Genomic DNA, 17,747 nt, shown 5'->3' with positions numbered 1-17,747 from the left:
CTGACTGCGATGACCATGCTTATATTCCTGACTAAACAGGGAAGGACCTAAGCACTTACTTAAACATCAGTCTATCCATGGCCAATCTATTCACGGGAGCAATTACGTATCCCCAAGCAAGCAGAATGGAAAAGAATGCAAAAGTCTGATTTTTACTAATTCTTTGGCGTGAAATGGCTTATAGGGTTCCTTTAAAATACCTACAGGGATGGCAAAACCACCCATTGATAGTGCAGTAGGATCTCTGAATCTCAGCCAGGGGTGGCAGCTAGCAAAGGGCATGCATTCCGATCGCCCAGGTGAAAATAACTGCATTACTGAGACCAGAATATTCAGCAAAGTCTTATCTGAGACAGTCAGCTCCTCTCTAAATATAAGAAATGGCTTAAAATAGAAATATCACATCTGAGCAAGCGGGCAATTGGAGAGGATTTGACAGAAGCACACAAAATCTTAAATAGTTCTGAATCTAAACTAATTTCAGGCCAACACAGGTGACAAGGCAAGTAAGCATGAATTAAAATTACAGATAAACACATTCAGAACAGATGTCAGAAACCATTTTCCCCACACATACACACAGAGTCATAAATGTGCACAACAGCCCTTCAAAGTCATTCAAGACATTCAAGATACAATTAGATACTACCAACAGGGGAATTAAACATTGAAGAGTGTGTTTAGATTTTTGATAGGCCTGATGACCTCTGTTCCTTCTCCAAACGTTTCTGATAACATTACTCTCTTCCTTTATCAAAGCTGCTGAAATGTTTGCTCCAATTTTTCTTAAGAACATACTTGTATCTTTCTACTTCTTTCTTCTGACTGTAGAATGACCAATGCACTAAGACAATTATGAAAAAGCTCAGATTTCATGCTAGCAGAAATGACACTATTACTTCTGCAGCATCGGGAAGTGCACAACTGGCTAGGACTTAGTGGTCCCAAGTCAGATTATCTAAAATTAAACATTTATCTCATTTTGGGTCATCTGAACATTGCTCTTATTTTTCCAAGCTTCTCAACATCTTCAGGTTCCAGTCCCCAGAATCCCAGCATCTGCTTTTCCAGAGCAGCACGTTCAGCTGTTTTGTGCTGTCATCCAGTGTGTTAAGGACCTAACATATTTGGTAATGTGGCTTAATTATTGATTGAAGAATGCCAGAACTCCTTCAAGACTACAGCTGGAATCGTGTCTTATATCCATATCTCTTCTTACTTTTTTTATGGGCAACAGTAATGTGCCTCATTTTTCTGAGGGTTTCCTTATAACATCTGTAATGTTCTCTGTACTTCTTACAATATCCCTAGCTGTTCACTTCAAAAAACTGTAAAACCCCTGTTCTCTTGTTGTTCAAGGAGCTACCCTTCAGCAATCCACATTTCACTGCTTTGCATTTCAGAGGCTTCTAAAAAGAACACTGACGATGCTTCCATTAATAGCATTAGCAATGTTCAAAAGGTACAAGGTAATTTCAACCTCAAAATCTTTACTATTGTTATGATTTAACCCCACAGTTACTACATAAATGTGTAAAGTAAATCTGGGGGACAACTCATAGGAAAAGTCACAAAATTTGCACTAGCAATTATGCCCTTTCATGATCTGAATCTGTTTTTAATGAGTCATGAGCAATGAAGCACTTTGAACAGCACTTCTTACACCTTCAGAGACTGTGGTCCCAGAACTCAGTGGTCTGACATGAAACAGTAACTTTATAAATTCTTTCAAGCTGCTGTATCAACGCAGACCTTATTACATGCTGCTTATTTGTGTGCATTAGAATAATGGTACTGTACAGCCTAATAAAATATATAGCTTATAAAGATATTTTTTTTTCAGATATAAAGCTCTTCTAAATCCTAAGTGACATTATAACTATGTTTAGAAATAAACTAATTCATATTTATCAACCTCCATTAAATCTTAATAAAACTAAAACCTTGAAATAACTCATACCTCACAGCAACGAAGGAGAAATGTTCGATTTCTGAAAAAGCAAAACTCAGTTTCACAGCTAGACAGGGAGAGATGAGAAACATGCTAACTGAAAAGCCTTTTCATCCTCTAATTGAAAGAATCAAAACCTCCTGAAAGCAAACCAAAGCAATACAAGTAAGGGTGGCAAAAGCACCATTTTTAGATTTAAATGCTGTTCCCCACCGCAAAACGCGCCCTTCAGCTCACCAGTAGGATTCTCCACTTCCTGCTAACCAGCACCAGCAGTCAATCTAAAGCCAACAGCCAAACCACATTACAGGACAGCAATAAAAATTACCTTCTCCAGAAACCAAACAGCTCTCACTACTTCATTATTTCCTCACACACTCTCTTTTAAGAAGAGCATGAGTGAAGCTGCTAGAGCTGTTAAGGCTATTCTTACATACTAACATTGTGAGCATAACAACATAAAAATGCTCTCATGAAACTTTATTTGAACCACTCATTCAAAAGAGGAAAAATCCACTCTTTCAAAATTATACACTGTCTTTGGCAAGGAGAAAAACAGCTAAAGGGAACAATAAAACACTTTTATGACACTATTTTTTGTATTAGATTTGTCCCTGGGCTATAAAAAATGTAGCAGGCACGCTGTAAGAAAAATGACTGATTCTCAAAAAAGTAGTAAAAAATATATTTTATTACACAATGATTCTTCGTAATATTTTAAAATTAACTAAAATTTCCGTAAGCCTAAAAAAAGAGCTTAATAATACCACATTGTCCTGCTGAAAAGTATAAAGTAGCCACACAGTGTAAGCAGACATGTATATTAAAGCACACAGATGAAGGGCAAAACTAGGTATACTCTACATAACATTCAGGATAGATCCTATATACAGATCTGATGAGGCCCATTTTTGCATTCAGGTACATCAAAGCACAAGAATAAGCTGTCATTGTACAGCAGGGTTCTTCCTTGTACTGCCTTGCCATACACCTTATACAATCATTTTACTGAAATCTAGAAATTGGCTTTTAGCAATATATTAGCTTTTGCTATACTATAAACTCATGTAGCAAACCTGAGGAAGAAAAGGTATTATTTGCTGTCTTTAGTTTTCTAACCATTTACAAACAATAATGACTATCTAGGAAGCCCACCAGCTGTGTACATTACAGTATTCAACTCGGTCCTTTGCTGACTCACAATTTCCATCACCGTAAACACCACAGATTCATTTTTTTCCTTGCATACCCTATTTTATTTTATGCACTTATCTATTATTGTAGTAGATATTACAGAGATCCCTGAAGAGGGTACAGTCTCATACCACAGCATCATGAAGTTTCTGTACTTCTCTGTGTTTTTTTTTTCCCTTCTGTTGATCCTCCACGTTTATCCTTTCATTAAATGGAAATTCCCTTGCTGCAGCCAGAAAAGCACAAGCTGAAAACCTCCTACCCTTGCCCAATTCACCAAAGGTATTCTATAATTCTACAGAACGTGAAATTCAGTAGAAGTTTCCTGTTTCCACAACTAGATACTAAAGAAAGCACAAACTGATACAAAAGCAGAACCTACCAGTCACTAGTATGCACTGATAAACTTTACAGAGAATTATTGTTCTCATTTAACATTACTAGTAAACACTTACTAATCATCCTGTTGACTAAATAAAGGCCTAGCTGAGGGCTAATGCAAAGAATTATCAGTATCATCATACATATAATGTGAAATTTGCACTTGATGTGCAAATGATCCATGTAGGCTTCCCATAAACGCTCTGATTACTCAGGAGTATATTTACTACAATATTTCTTCCTCGCTACTTTTACTTGGACAATAAAAGCTGAATACAGTCTCTGACAGAGGTCGTTATTGCAAAACCGAGAAGCACTCTATCCTTTCCCAGTAAAGGAGATGTTGGCACAGGACAGGACCAGATACTATGGCCTGCTTGCGATATCAGAGGATACCTGTTTGCATGATATGGAATTCTTAATAATATCCATTTTTAACACCAGCAATCTATATACGATAAAATTAGATACTACCACTTTGGGTTGCGTGCAACTGAAGCAAAAGTGTCAAGCAGCATATATTCTACTTCAAGATATAAAAAGCAATTTAGGAGTGCTAACCTCAATTTATGCCTTTGTAAAGTTGATAAAATTAATCATATCTTTAAGCATAAGTTTCAAAAGAATTTTAAAAAGCAAAGATGAAATACAAAAGGAGGTGGTACTGTTTTAGCAGCCAGATAAAGCAGAACTGAAGTGGAAGTTTAATGTATCAATTTGAAAGCACCATGTATCAGAATTCATAGGAAGTCAAAGTACAGTTCCTTCCTTTGCTTCTAGAGACCATCTCATAAGTATACATATTCATGCTATTTTATAAATCATAAAACCAGTTTTGGGATGGATATTTAAAAAGAGTACCTATCATGAACAATAATACAGAACTGAATAATTACAGAACTTATCTTTCATCAACTTTGAAGCTTTCAGATTTCTCATGCTTTTAAGTAATTAAGATAATTTCTTCAGTACTGCACTACATCAAACTGGGCCATCTGTTAAGAACTACCATGAAGACACTGAGCCCTCTGAGGGACACAGAAGCAACATTTACTGCTTGCTTAAATAGTTACAGATGTTTCTAGAAACTGTTTAAAGAAATTAATGTGTATATTCTTACACCATGATCCAGCAAGCAGTCTGAAATTTGCCGGCCCCTGCAACCACAGGCATATGCTTGCAAGTTCAAGGCCTTAGTAAATATTTAACTATGCATATTTATTCATTCATATTTACTGGCTAAGGGAGAGATTCAGAGCCCCTTCATTGCCATCTACAATGACACTAGAGGAATTTACACACAGCAAGACGAGTAGTCCAGCAGGCCCCAATAACCATCTAAGCCCAGAAATGTCTAATGCTCATTTGGCACACCTCTTGCTTGAAATTTCTGAGGTGCATCACTGAAGGCCGACATGCAAGTCCTGCACTGAGAGACCAGGCTCCCCTTAAGCTCAGCTGAGACTCAGCACCAAGGTAGAGGTGAGGGACAGAGGCACAATACAGACATACACAGGGAATGATTATTCTAACACCTTTCACCCAACAGCTCACTGACTACAACACACTTTAAGAAGAAAGCTTGTTCAAATTCTCTAGCTTTGCGATACCTGCATTTTCCTCACTTAAGGGGATTTCCTCAACTAACATTTCAGCTATGGCTTGTTCAGTCCGGTCCAGCACGCAACCAGGATTCACCAGGGCTGAAAGGGAACAAGCAAGACGAACCTGCATCTCAGCACCCCACTGCAAGGAGGGAAAATGGGGTTCTGGGGTCTAGAGTTATTTTTTCTTTTTTATTCTGTATTTGTCCAGCTTAATTGATAAATGAGTCCTGAGAGAGCTCAGATCTAAATCAACCTCCAAATATTGGAATCTTAACATTATTATTGTGATTTTAAAATAGAGAGCTTAAAAGCCTGTTTTCAAAACCCTGTACGTTCAGTGCAGTTGCAAGTTTAAGCAACATAAAATATCTCTTTTTCAAACATAACTTCTTCCTAATGGGAATTCTTAAAGAGATACTGGGTCCTTTCTCCCCCAACTCTTCCTTTTCTCCCTCCCCCTCTCTAATTCAGAGCAATTACAGCTTTGTATCTGGTAAGTCTTCTACCCAAAGGAATATCACAGACTGGTTTTACATGAAGGCTAATTATAGACTCAGGTTTATAGAGGTACCTAATATCTCATTAAAAAGGAATTGCTCCTTCCAGCATATCCCCCTGTTGAATCAGCAACTTTTATTCTTTCCAAACATGCATAGTCTCTGGCTTACCTCTACAAACACTGCAACACTGGTTCTCTGGAAGAACATGGTCTTTTTCTGAGCAGTTCAATGGTGGACAAGTCTCTGTTACTTTTACTAAAACTCCATTCTGAAAATAAACAACATTTTAAAAAATGACATTGATGAAAACATGTGCAAATGGCAAGGATCACATAATTTTCAATCTGTAACTCTGGTAATCTCTAGTAACAACACCGGTAAACTAGCAGGCAGCAAGTTAAATTCATTCTTTACACCATAACATCGAAACTAAAGTAATCTACTTGGACATTTCTATGCCCAGAGTTGAAAGAAAACAAAACAAAACAAAAAAAAAGGCACTTAAGCTCAAAATTCTATAGTAGTTTTTCCAAATACATTTTATCTAAGTATAGTTGTTTTCCTTCCAAGTGTTTGAAGGAATTAAAGAATTTCACTCCAGGTTTTTGTTAAAGACAGTCTTCCTGGTTTATGCAAGTCCAAGTTTTACTCCTCTTTTTTTACTCCTCTTATTTCATATTCTACATAACTCACTGATAAGTTATTCAACTCAAACAAACATAGCAGATAGAAGACCAACACTTTCAAGTGTCATGCGTTGTTCTGCTGTGTCCAATTAAAAGTGTCTGTTCTTTAGAATTACTGATCACCTAATTTCCAAAAATCAGGTCCTTCAAAGGTATGGCAAAGCAGAAATCCCATCTTGAGGTATCCATATAGAAACTGCTGTATAAAATGTAAATTAAGGTCAAGATATTTCCATGATTTTGATTTCTCCTAGATTTAGAGTAAAACTGTGCATAGGAGGTCTATTTGCTGGTAGAAATTTTCTAAAATAATAGAGACAGAGCCTTTCTGGGGAGATTTTACACCAGATTTTACTCCGTTTTCTTCCCATCCAGGAAATTAGCTTCACCAAGTCTCCAGACCAAACAGCCATCCTGCTCTTCAGTTAGTTATTTCTTAACATCTTGCCCCAAAATAGCTTCCTCTTTTCCCTTATCCCCCTCCAGCCTTCCCCATACCACTTCAGCATCCCTTCTGCAGCTATGCCATCTCTGCGAACTGGCAAGTGGAGCAGAGATTAACCACCAGGCTTTTTGCTCAGTAGGAGCTACAATAACTCTCCCACAGGCCTGTCCACACCTGAGTAATCCCATTTTCTAAAAGGCTGTGAAATTCCACTAAGAAAGCGGGCAGCGAAACTCCACTAAGAAAGCGGGCAGCCTGCTATACTGCCAATACACCTTTTTAATATGAATCTAGTCCCCACTCCTCCCAAAACATTTTTCATGATGCCTCAGATGGTGGAACGAAAAGATGGAATGAGAATTTCTGCTTTCCTGAAAGAAGTAAATTACATTTTCTAGCTATCGTCATTGCAGAGAAAAGTTTAAAAATATGATCCAAACACATCTAGGGCTAAGAAAGCAGAGGAAAACTAATAACAAAAAAAAGACAAAATATGTTATTAAAGCCATAACTCTTATAATCTGAAGGATCAGATACGCGACTTGGAACAGAGGGTCTTGACAATACCTACGTGTCTACCCTGTATGAAGAAACACCCCTACATTGAGACACCGTTGCTAGCCAGAAGCTTGCTTTCATATCTACAAGACACTGTGCCACAGCATGCCAAAAGACTAGCTCAGGTGCCAGAACCAGTACAGGTAAAACTCTTTGCTGGTAATTAGCCTCACCAGCCGTGCCACAGATTCAGCTATGTCGCTTCAGGCTCCAGAATTAGCTCTCACAGCATCAAGCTGCCCTACGCAGTTACGGACGCAGAAACGCCCGCTGAGTCTACAAGGTGCAAATGATGCGCAAGGTGCCCGGCAGCTAACAGGACTTACAACTGACAAGTGCAGCAGACCTAGGGAATGCAAAACCAACCATTCTACAATCACTGCTAGTCACTGCCCTTGAGATTGCAATCTTAAGGCTAAGCAGGGCCAGGCCATTTTTCTCGCTTCCCAATTGTCCTTACTAGCAAGTTGCATCAGTTGCTGTCAGGAAAAATAAAATAAAAAAAGACACACAGGCATCAGTTTTTTTGGTTGTTTGGTTTTGGGTTTTTTTTCTTTTTTTTTTTAAGCAGCTCCCTACAGTATCACGTACAGCATGCATCACTGAGGCAAGTGCCCACACAAGAACAGTGAAGTTAATGGAGGCATTAGGTCTCCTTCTGATCTCACTTCCATAAGTGAAAGGGAGGAATCCCCCACAGTTGCCTGTGCAACTGCAGCAGCAAAGGTGATAAAAGAACCAGATACACTGAGCTGTCATTTACTATCACGTTATCAAACTACCAGCTGGAAAAGCTCTGGCTATAACTCATCGCCTACTCAAGCTCAGACAAGACAACTGCAGCAGAAAGGGTACAGTATGTCAACATATGGACAAAAAACATTGACTGACAATAAATCCGGTCAAAAAGATGGCAAGAAATCAAGAAATCGTATGAAAGTCAAATCAGTGATCGGGATGAGTCAAAAAGCTAAAGGCAAATTCAATCCCAGCTCACGCCTTCTGTAGTGAATCATAAGGAGATTTAAAAAAAACATAAATTGAGAACTCCATTAATTTAACGACTGAAAGATTTTATTTCCCTAAGTTTCCCATTTTATGCAGAATTTGCATCTTGGGAAAACAAATCGAACATATTTGTAATTAAGTTTTAAAACAATTAAAATGTTTCCATGTTGAGTATTCTTTGGATTAAAATCAATTTGTTATAAACTAGTACAGATCCAATTATAAGAATTATCATCATTAGATTTCAGATTTTATCCACTGAGATAAGTAAGAACAGTTCACACTTCAGAATTACGGCTTCAGGCAGCCTCAGAAAAAATTACTAACTTTTTATACTCAATTCACATATGTAGTCACAGAATCTCAAAATAGAGTCATAGAATGTCAAAAAGACATTCTTCTGGAATAAATAGGTCAAGCTCCAACTGTGACATACAATCCACAAAGAATGAGATCTGGAGTCAAATATTTACGACAAGATAATTAAATTTATTGTAATTACAAAGCTAAGTACATAAAAAAAAGAATTGGCTATAAGCTTAATCAGTGACATGCAGGGAAAATCTGAACCACAAACAGCTCATCTCAGATAATCAGCTTTGGAAAATAGCAGCAAGATTTCAGATAAGGTTATTTTGGTTTTTTGTTCTTGTTTGGGGTTTTTTTCCCCCTCTTGTTTTAACTGTTATTGATCAGCCTTTCAAGAGAAAGTTCTAAATAGCATCCTTAGCCGTCACTCTAGGAACCACATTGTTCTTTATCTTTATGAAAACCTTTTTAGTCAAGCTTCCTAAAAGTCAGTGGAGCCCTGTCCATCTTTCTAGCATTTGTATGGCGCACTCTGACTGCCCGCTCCCAGCGTTAATGAAGAGGAATTTCTTCTTGTACCCTTTGCTGTCAAACACGTTGTCCGGTTATGAATAGGCGTCATGTCATTCACAGGCATTAAGCCAGAAATCAGCTGATCAGCAGTAAACTCCCAATCCAACAAAAGTTATCGAATTCTTTCCATTGACTTGTAATGAGCCATGTCCCCATATTGGTGAAATCCACAAACCAAAATAACCACGTATTGAATGCAGAAAGGTGTAGTTTTCTAAAGCACACACTCACTTGCATTTTTTAGAGGGACATCAACAGGCTGGAGAAATGGAACCTCACTGAGTTTAACAGGAACCTCAAGGAGTTTAACAAGAAGTGCAAAGTCCTGCACCTGGGGAGGAGCAACCCCACGCGCCAGCACATGCTGGGGTCACCCTGCTAGAAAGCAGCTTTGCAGAAAAGGACCTGGGGTCCTGGCAGACACCAAGTTGAACAGAAGCCAGCCATGTACCCTTGCGGCAAAAAAGGCTAATAGTAACTTGGGCTGCATTAGGCAAAGTATTGCCAGCAGGTCAAGGGAGGTGATCCCTCGCCACTGCTCAGTGTTGGTGAGGCCACACCTGGAGTGGTCCAGTGTGTCCAGTTCTGGCCTCCCCAGTACAAGAGAAACAGAGAATAACTGGAGAGAGACCAGCCATGGGCCACAAGGATAAGTAACATACTAGAGCCATCTACCACAGGAGGAAAGACTGAGAGACCTGGGACTGTTTAGCAGAGCAAAGAAAAGGCTCAGAGGGATCTTACCAATGCATATAAATACTCAAAGGTAGGGTACAAAGAGGACAGAGCCAGGCTCTTTTCAGTGGTGCCCAGTGACAGGACCAGAGGCAATGGGCACAAACTGAAACACAGGAGGTTCCCTCTGAACATCAGGAAACACTTTTTCACTGTGAGGGTGACCGAGCACTGGCACAGATTGCCCAGGAGGTTGCAGAGTCTCCATCCTTGGGAGACATTCAAAAGCCGTCTGGACGTGGTCCTGGGCAACCGGTTCTAGGTGGCCCTACTCAAGCAGGGGAGGTGAACAAGATGACCTCCAGAGGTCCCTTCCAACCTCAACTATTCTGTGATTCTTAGAAACACCTGTGCACTAATTTTGTCATTGCAGATTAATCTAGAGAGTGTTTGCAGGCAGGATTCCAGCTGGGAATGGCTGTCCATCAGTAACATCTGTCCGTACAGTTAAGAGGATGTGCATCATAAATATATTTTTAGTCTGGATTAGTTTTCAGAAATAAAAAAACCTGCTCACATCCTGATAAAGAAAATCTTTGATCTATCTGGATCCAGCAGTATTATTATTATTTTTGTTAGATGGAAAAAATATAAAAGTTAAGTATCTTACGCTTGGATCGGTACCCTGTGCAAAGAATAAAATAACTATCTTCAAATAAAAATTCCAATGTGAAATTTTAACTTTATCTTTTTGATGTTACCCCACCCACAACTACGTCCTCCTTTACAGACACAAGAGCTACTCCCCAAGATTTTTAAGTCATCTTTATCAACACTAATAAATTAACAGTTGATGTGTACCCTCTACTGCATTCCTTCATGGATCAACAGCTTTTCAAACTTGATGTCTGTTTTTCAAGCCTGGAAAATTAAACCATATTACATTTTTTTATAGCCCTTTCCCTAGCACAAAGTCCTTCCTTTATTCATATATACCACCTTGTCCACCAGTAGGCCCACACGGGATAGCAAATGATGAGTACAGCCACAGTTTGACTCACTGCCATTCATACTTCATCTAGTAAGCATTCCTAATTGAGGCAGTAAATAAGTAGGTGTTTTGCTTGCCGCTTTTAAGAGGTCATGCTGAAGACACACTGAATGAACATCCTGTCTGGAGACACATCATCTCACAGAAGCAGAGGTAAGCACCCACTTATAAACCCTCCCCAGTCAGAAGGACAAGCTTTCCCAGTGAGATTTAATGTCTTCTTGAAATACAGCTGTGGAAATGCCTCCTCCCACCGCCCCCAACATGGACTCATTTTTTTTCCACTGTATTGCATTCACATATGCTGTTTCAAACACTTACCAATACTCTCCACTAAGATGTAAATAATACAAACTGCAACGTTACTGCAATTAGCATTGCCGTATCAATTTCCCTTAACAGTAAGTAAAATGCAAAAGCTCTTTTCATCATTATTTTAGTCATTTCTAATATGACAGATAATTGATGGTCAGTATTTGCTTTTAATCTTCATGAATGCGTTATCATACTCACAATGATGACTATAACGCTCTTATTTATAGCGCAGAGAAGTTCCACTGACATAATTCAGATCACCCTCTCTGGTTTCACTTTAATGTGAAAATCCTCCTGTTCTCATCTTATTTCATATAGCCACTTTCCTTCCTAAATAAACATTCTATGTCATATTATAAATAACAGGCGCCTTAGTCTATCTTCAAGGCAATGACCTTGCCCACGTATTTGTACCTACATTGTTGAGCACCCCTATACAGCTAAACACTAACAGCAGCAAAGTAATTCTGCATAACAAGCTACTTTCACAACATCTGCAACCAGTTATTGTCCATTTCCATTAGTGAACATAAAATTGCTACTCTGTACACTCAGCTACAAGCACAACAATAACCAGATCATTGTAATCTTTTCCAAATGTTTTTTATAATTGTTCTAGCATACTGATCTGTCATTAACATTTCTAAGCCTCCCCTTTAACACCCTTCCCCCTCCACAAGTTCAACACGATGTAAAAACAAAAATACTTGAAAATTACATGAGAGCAAATGTGTTTAAAATAGCTGTGCCTTTCTGAAGTGATAAATCATATTTAAAACACACGCATACTCACAGCAAATATATGTCTCAGCAGAGCAACAGGCCTTTTATAATCATCTACTACTACTCTCTTCTTCTAAGGCTAGTCTTGACAACTGGTTTCTGCCACACTTACACACCATGTAGCACTCATTTCACTAACGCTCCCTGAATGTTCCTGTCTAACACAGCCTCCATTTACCCATGTTATTAAATACTGAACGTAGTTGACTAAGTGTTATGAACTTGCCAAGACAGACTCCAGTCCAGTCCAATACTTAGTAATTTACCTCAATTACTAGCTGGGCTACGTATAGTTTAAATAATACTAGGGTAAATCTAGAGTAACTCAAACAATATAAGCCAGGTTGCTTCAAATTGTAGCAATTTGGCTGAAATTAGTAACTGGCTCAAGATGCTGCTGCCTTTTTCTAGAGCTCACAAAAGCAGGAGGTAAAAGAGAAAACATCCCTCCAAGTCATTTTGCCCATGTTTTTTACCCTGCGAGGGTCCTGTTCCCGCCTTGTTTTCATATTTGTTGCTTTCGCTGACTTCAAGGTCACCTTTTCAAGATAACAGATGTCACATTTGCATGAAGGAAGCCTAAAGAAATGCACTAACTTATCATTGTCACTTCTGAACACCACACATACATTTAAAATCAGGAAAAGTTTATAGAACTGAAACTTACTCGACATTCCCGGCAGCTCTTGGTTAATACTCGCTGACCTTCTGCTAGCACTTTGCCTCCATAGATACACTTTGCTGTAATTTGAGGAGAAGGAGGGAGATTAAAAATAAACAAACTACATCGGTATTTAAATAGTAAACAAATACAAAAGTATAACACAGAAGTAAGACCAGTATTCACATGCACTGAAAACATACGGATACGTTAAGAATATGATGCATTTTGCTTTCATCAGAAGTCAGTATTATACATAACTACAAACAATGTAGCTAACAATAAATTCATTTTAAGAGCAAGTAGCACCTTTACCTAAACTAAAGAGGAGGAATAAGAGCATAAGACAACACATACTGGACAAAATTCATTAGTATTCGATAGAAAATATTTTCATTACTGACATTTTGTAGATTAGTTACAGTATTTGTGTTACTAGAGGTCTTCGTGACTCATCAAGAGAATAATATAAGCACAGATTTCAATTAAACCTTCAGATTTTTTGTGGGCACAAAGGTGAACTCTTGAACTTGCTGGAGCACTGCAAAACTGGATTAGATGCAGCAAATGACCAACTGAATCAAAAAAAAACTGTAAAAATCTATTTCAGAAAAATAGTCTTAAAACACACATGAAATAAGCAGATTTCCCAGGAAACCGAAAGCTCCTACTAAAAAATTCCTGTCTGAAGTTTTGACCCTTCTGCTAAAGATAACCAGCTCCACAACCGAATCAACAGACTAGGACACGTGAGCACTCCTCATTCATTTCAAGGCAGAGACACCTAGCTTAGTTTAGGACTACTGCCACCATGAAGAAGGTAACATCCAGCAAGGCCACAGTAGCATACAGCTCAGTCAAGTATGACCATAACTACCACAGTCCTCTTGGAACTAGCTGTCTAAATTTCAAGTCCAGCGGAGGATAGTAAATCCATTAATTAAAGAGAACAGTTGGATTATTATGTTCTTACACAAATCAAGTATCCGTCATAAAGGCACTCTGCATTACTAGCAAGATCAATGCTAAACACTAATAAAATGACTTTTGGTTGTGGTGTTTCAGCACTCTCTGCACTTGACCAATAACAGTCTGACCTACGGCACTGAAAGGAGAGCTAAAAGGTACGAATCCTATGTTGCAATCTGAACAAAGCCTTAAAAGTTTCCTGAGTCAAGGCACACGCACAGTGAAAGTGTTCAAAGTACTTGGTTCTTAAAAAAAAAAAGAAGTCACAGACCATCTATTGACTGTTTTACCTCAATTTCTCTCCTCAATACCAAGGTAAGGGAACCAAGCACTTACAGGAGCATGCGTGTACCCCTTATGGGCGATAGCAACACGAGTATTCCACAGCAGCAACTGTCATAGCCAGTTTGATTCCCAAATTTTAAACATAAAGGACTCCTAGATCAATCTTCATAAACTTTCAGATGTAAATTTGCTTCTAAGGACTTCTGTTTAAACTTACACTCTTGAAAATGCTCATTTATTTAAAAAAAAAAAAAAAAAAGCGCGCACAAGATTTTCAGAACAACTCAGTTCCCATCATCAACAATGCATTTAAAACCAGGCTTCTTCCTTTCGGTATCCTAGTTTTCTTCATTTTTCTAAAGCTGCCCTAGTTTTTATGCCTGAGTTGTTGTGATCTCACTTATGAGGAAAACTTCAGATCAGGAAGCTTTGTTTAAATTAGGAATCCCGGTAACCATTTTGGGGAGAAGACGAATTAGAGAAATTTCCTTTTTCTTTCTGTCTATTCTCCTGACATGACTGCTTTTAACAAAAGAATGGACACACCAGCAAGCAAGTTAATGCACAACTCTGAAAAGGGATGACATATTAAACAAAATTATGTCTTTTGTCAAATATTAGTTGGACGGCTAACACAACATGGCAGGGATCAAAACAGAACCGCCCCATTTTTAAAACCCTTAACATATCAGACATTAGAGCTACTTTGTTCGTTAACCCTCAGCTAAGACAGGAAGCTGTTCAATAATCCAGCTATTCAATAATCCCTAGAGACAGCAAATTACAACTGATGATTCTATCAGAGCTAAATAGGAAAAGCACGGAGAAATTAACACCTGCGGTGCAGCTCTTCGGAAAGCCTCAACAATTACTACTATCTACCCCAAAGTGACTGACTGTGGCCCTAGCACATCATTCTGTCAAGGAGCTGGCATTTACAATCAATTTCAATCAACTTCCATACATCTCTTCCCATTGACTGACACGGTGAGTTCTTGTCAGAATAACGAGTCAAGTTTGTGCCAATCACTGACAAAAGGCAAGTTTGATTGTTCATCTTTCCATTACGAATAACAGGAACACAGTTTACTCATTTACATTGAATCTACAATTTTGTGCCTTGCAATTCCTTTGTGTCAGATTTTGATCGTTTTTGACCGTTGTGCATACATGCATGTCAGCAAAGGCGTGTCAAGAGAAGCATCCAGGTTCATGAAAGAACTTTCTAGACTCTCAACGTTACAGATAAAAATATTTTTAGACAAAAAGCACCGGCCAGCATAGCCACTTTACCACCCAAGTACCCTGTTCATAAGCATCTTTTAGTAAGCAGAATACTCGTACTGGCATATAGCCGAGAGAAATGAGTTGACATGAGTAAACAAGAGCAAGTGCAAGATCACAGCTAAAGGACATTTGTTTATGGGACTAATGAATTCACTGACTGAAGAAAGGCAACAGAATGCTAAAAAAGTGTTATTATTTTCCTAATAAATCTTAAAATAATTCAACAACCCTGTCCTATGAATTACTGAAAAACTCATGCATGAAGTTTACTAGTCTCCAAGAATAGAGGGGGTGGGGGGAAAGATAATTTGTGCTTCTTAAGGTAAGACTGGCATCAGTATTCAGCTAAAATTTCCATACATAAATTGTCTTTGTCCCTTGTACTACCATTGAGGCAACAAATATTGAATATTCTTTCCAGAAATGTTACTTATAGCTTTCGTTTCCAGCAGAAGGAACTGAAAGCTGACAACACCACTGATCACAAAATTTACTTTTTTTTCTTTCTTCTCGTAAATTTATTTTGAAATTAATTACAGCAAACTATCAGTCCACACATTGATACTAACTCAAGGTCTGAAATTCTGTCATGTTTATTTTAAAGAACAACCTTCCAACCCAAAATAAAAGATAGGCAAAAGGATAACAGCTCAATTTATTCCTCATCGCTACAGAAAGTTCAGACCATAGGCTTGATGCTCCTCAACGTCAACAGGAGATACAAGCTGAAGCCAAGTAAGGATTCCCAACCCTAAACAAGTAGATGAATCATTTTACGCTGACAATAGGTAAAAAGAGAATCTTAGAAATTTGCAATACTTGTTCATTTCTCAGTAATTATTTATTTTCCTTTCCAATCAAGTTTGCCACTGTGCCTCACGTTACCTGAATCACCAGGACATACGAAAGTCATTATAAAATGCGCCTGCTTTCAGGACAAGTTTAACTCTGCTTAAATAGAGGGTGAAACTAAAGAGGTCCACGTGACGTACTTACCCTTGCATATTTTGCAGCACTGGCTTTCCACATGCACTGGGAGAGCATCAGGAGGACAATCGAGAGGGGGACAGGACATCCTTCGGCACTCCACAGCTCCACTCTAAGCAAAGATTTTTAAGACAAAATTCAACTACGACTGTTGTAATTAATGTGTCTTTTACACAAAACATGGAAGACAGAAAACTATTTAAGTAAATAAAAATAGCATTGTGGGTCATAGGCCCATCCTACAGTAACAAGTTCAGTCCTATCCAACCGCGAACTTGAATCAAAATGCATCTGAAGGTGAACTATCCCATTTTGATATATATTACTGGTTTTACCCCACTTTCCCTGAGCAAAGCGCATTAAGTGGAAAACCTAAGCCCATCTTTACAAGAACATAAGCATCACTTTCTGTAGGCTGTGCCAATCATCTCTGAGATTTTTAACAATCCGTTTTCTATTTTCTTGAGCAAACAAAGACTCTCTTCAGATATTTATCAAATAATTTCAACGAGACAAGATTTACATACTAATTCTCTTCTGTTCCTTGATTTTTCAGTGATAAACACTGAAAACAGAATCTGCATGTTGTTACCATGCCAGATGCAGCTAAGCATCTATGAATACTATTAAGATAATGCTTCCTTTTTTAAAAAACTACTACAGTGAAAACAATTCCAAACCAAACACAGACAATGCCACGCTTTCACCCCAAAACCGTCAAGTCCTCACAGATATAAGTAGAACAAATAAGAGAGCGTTGTCAAGGGAAAACAGATTTTATTTATGAAGCCTGTGCATAAGCAATGTCAATTTTTTATTTATTTCACCATTTCCCTCCCTATTGTTCATACTGCCACTAGATGCATACTAAAAACATAATAATTCTCAAAGTTAACATTATGTATTCAGGGACCATTTTCACATTTTAATTAGGTCCTACTCCTTAAAGCCTTTAGAAATTCTTACTTTGCAAGTGCAATTCCTGCAGTGATCATCTTCGACCCATGAGTCTTTGTCTCTATAGATCAATCCATTTACTTGACAAGTCTTCTCACAGTGACAGTCTTCCAATTGACTCAGTCTTGTTTCTGCATAATTTAACTATAAATGAAAGTAACTTGATGAGATTTCTGCAATTCAAACACATGATTTAAAAAAGCAAATATGAGAAAGCAGTATACTTATTCTTAGCCGAACCAAATTTGACTACAACCTTCGAAACACTGAACCAGGATGTCAGCAGGTACAAAACAATGCTACTCCTCAGACTTTGATGGAACTATCCATGTCAATTGACAACAGTTTATGACTCATACAACTGTCTCTTGTACTGTAACAAACCCCACTAAGATCCTCTGAGGAATGTCCAGGCACTGCCAACAGTACACAAACTACAATTGTTTTTAAAAAGAAAAGTCTTAATTGCTCATCAACCCGATTACACGTCAAAAAGCATGACTTTCCCTAACCATCCCCATGTCATCATTGCTAAACATCAGTCAGACTAATACTTTCTGACTTT

At 38.2% G+C, this 17,747-nt stretch overlaps 1 protein-coding gene across 6 annotated transcripts in view; it reads right to left on the bottom strand.

The window, feature by feature from the left end:
* The window catches only part of NELL1 (neural EGFL like 1), a 299,065-nt gene that overhangs the window by 207,580 nt on the left and 73,738 nt on the right, over positions 1-17,747 (bottom strand). For all 6 annotated transcript variants that reach the window (XM_087743099.1, XM_087743091.1, XM_087743107.1 and 3 more), the window contains exons 8-11: positions 17,192-17,326; positions 16,235-16,337; positions 12,704-12,777; positions 5,802-5,901 (exon numbers count right to left, since the gene is read on the bottom strand). In XM_087743099.1, coding sequence (XP_087599225.1) covers positions 5,802-5,901; positions 12,704-12,777; positions 16,235-16,337; positions 17,192-17,326 — 412 coding nt within the window. The remainder of the gene's footprint in view (positions 1-5,801; positions 5,902-12,703; positions 12,778-16,234; positions 16,338-17,191; positions 17,327-17,747) is intronic.

Source organism: Nipponia nippon, unplaced genomic scaffold, assembly GCF_047370975.1.
Source record: "Nipponia nippon isolate SJK-2023a ecotype South Korea unplaced genomic scaffold, ASM4737097v1 scaffold_10, whole genome shotgun sequence".
NCBI lineage: Eukaryota > Metazoa > Chordata > Aves > Pelecaniformes > Threskiornithidae > Nipponia > Nipponia nippon.
Note: the sequence above shows the minus strand (reverse complement) of the source record. Positions and strands in the feature narration are given on the sequence as shown.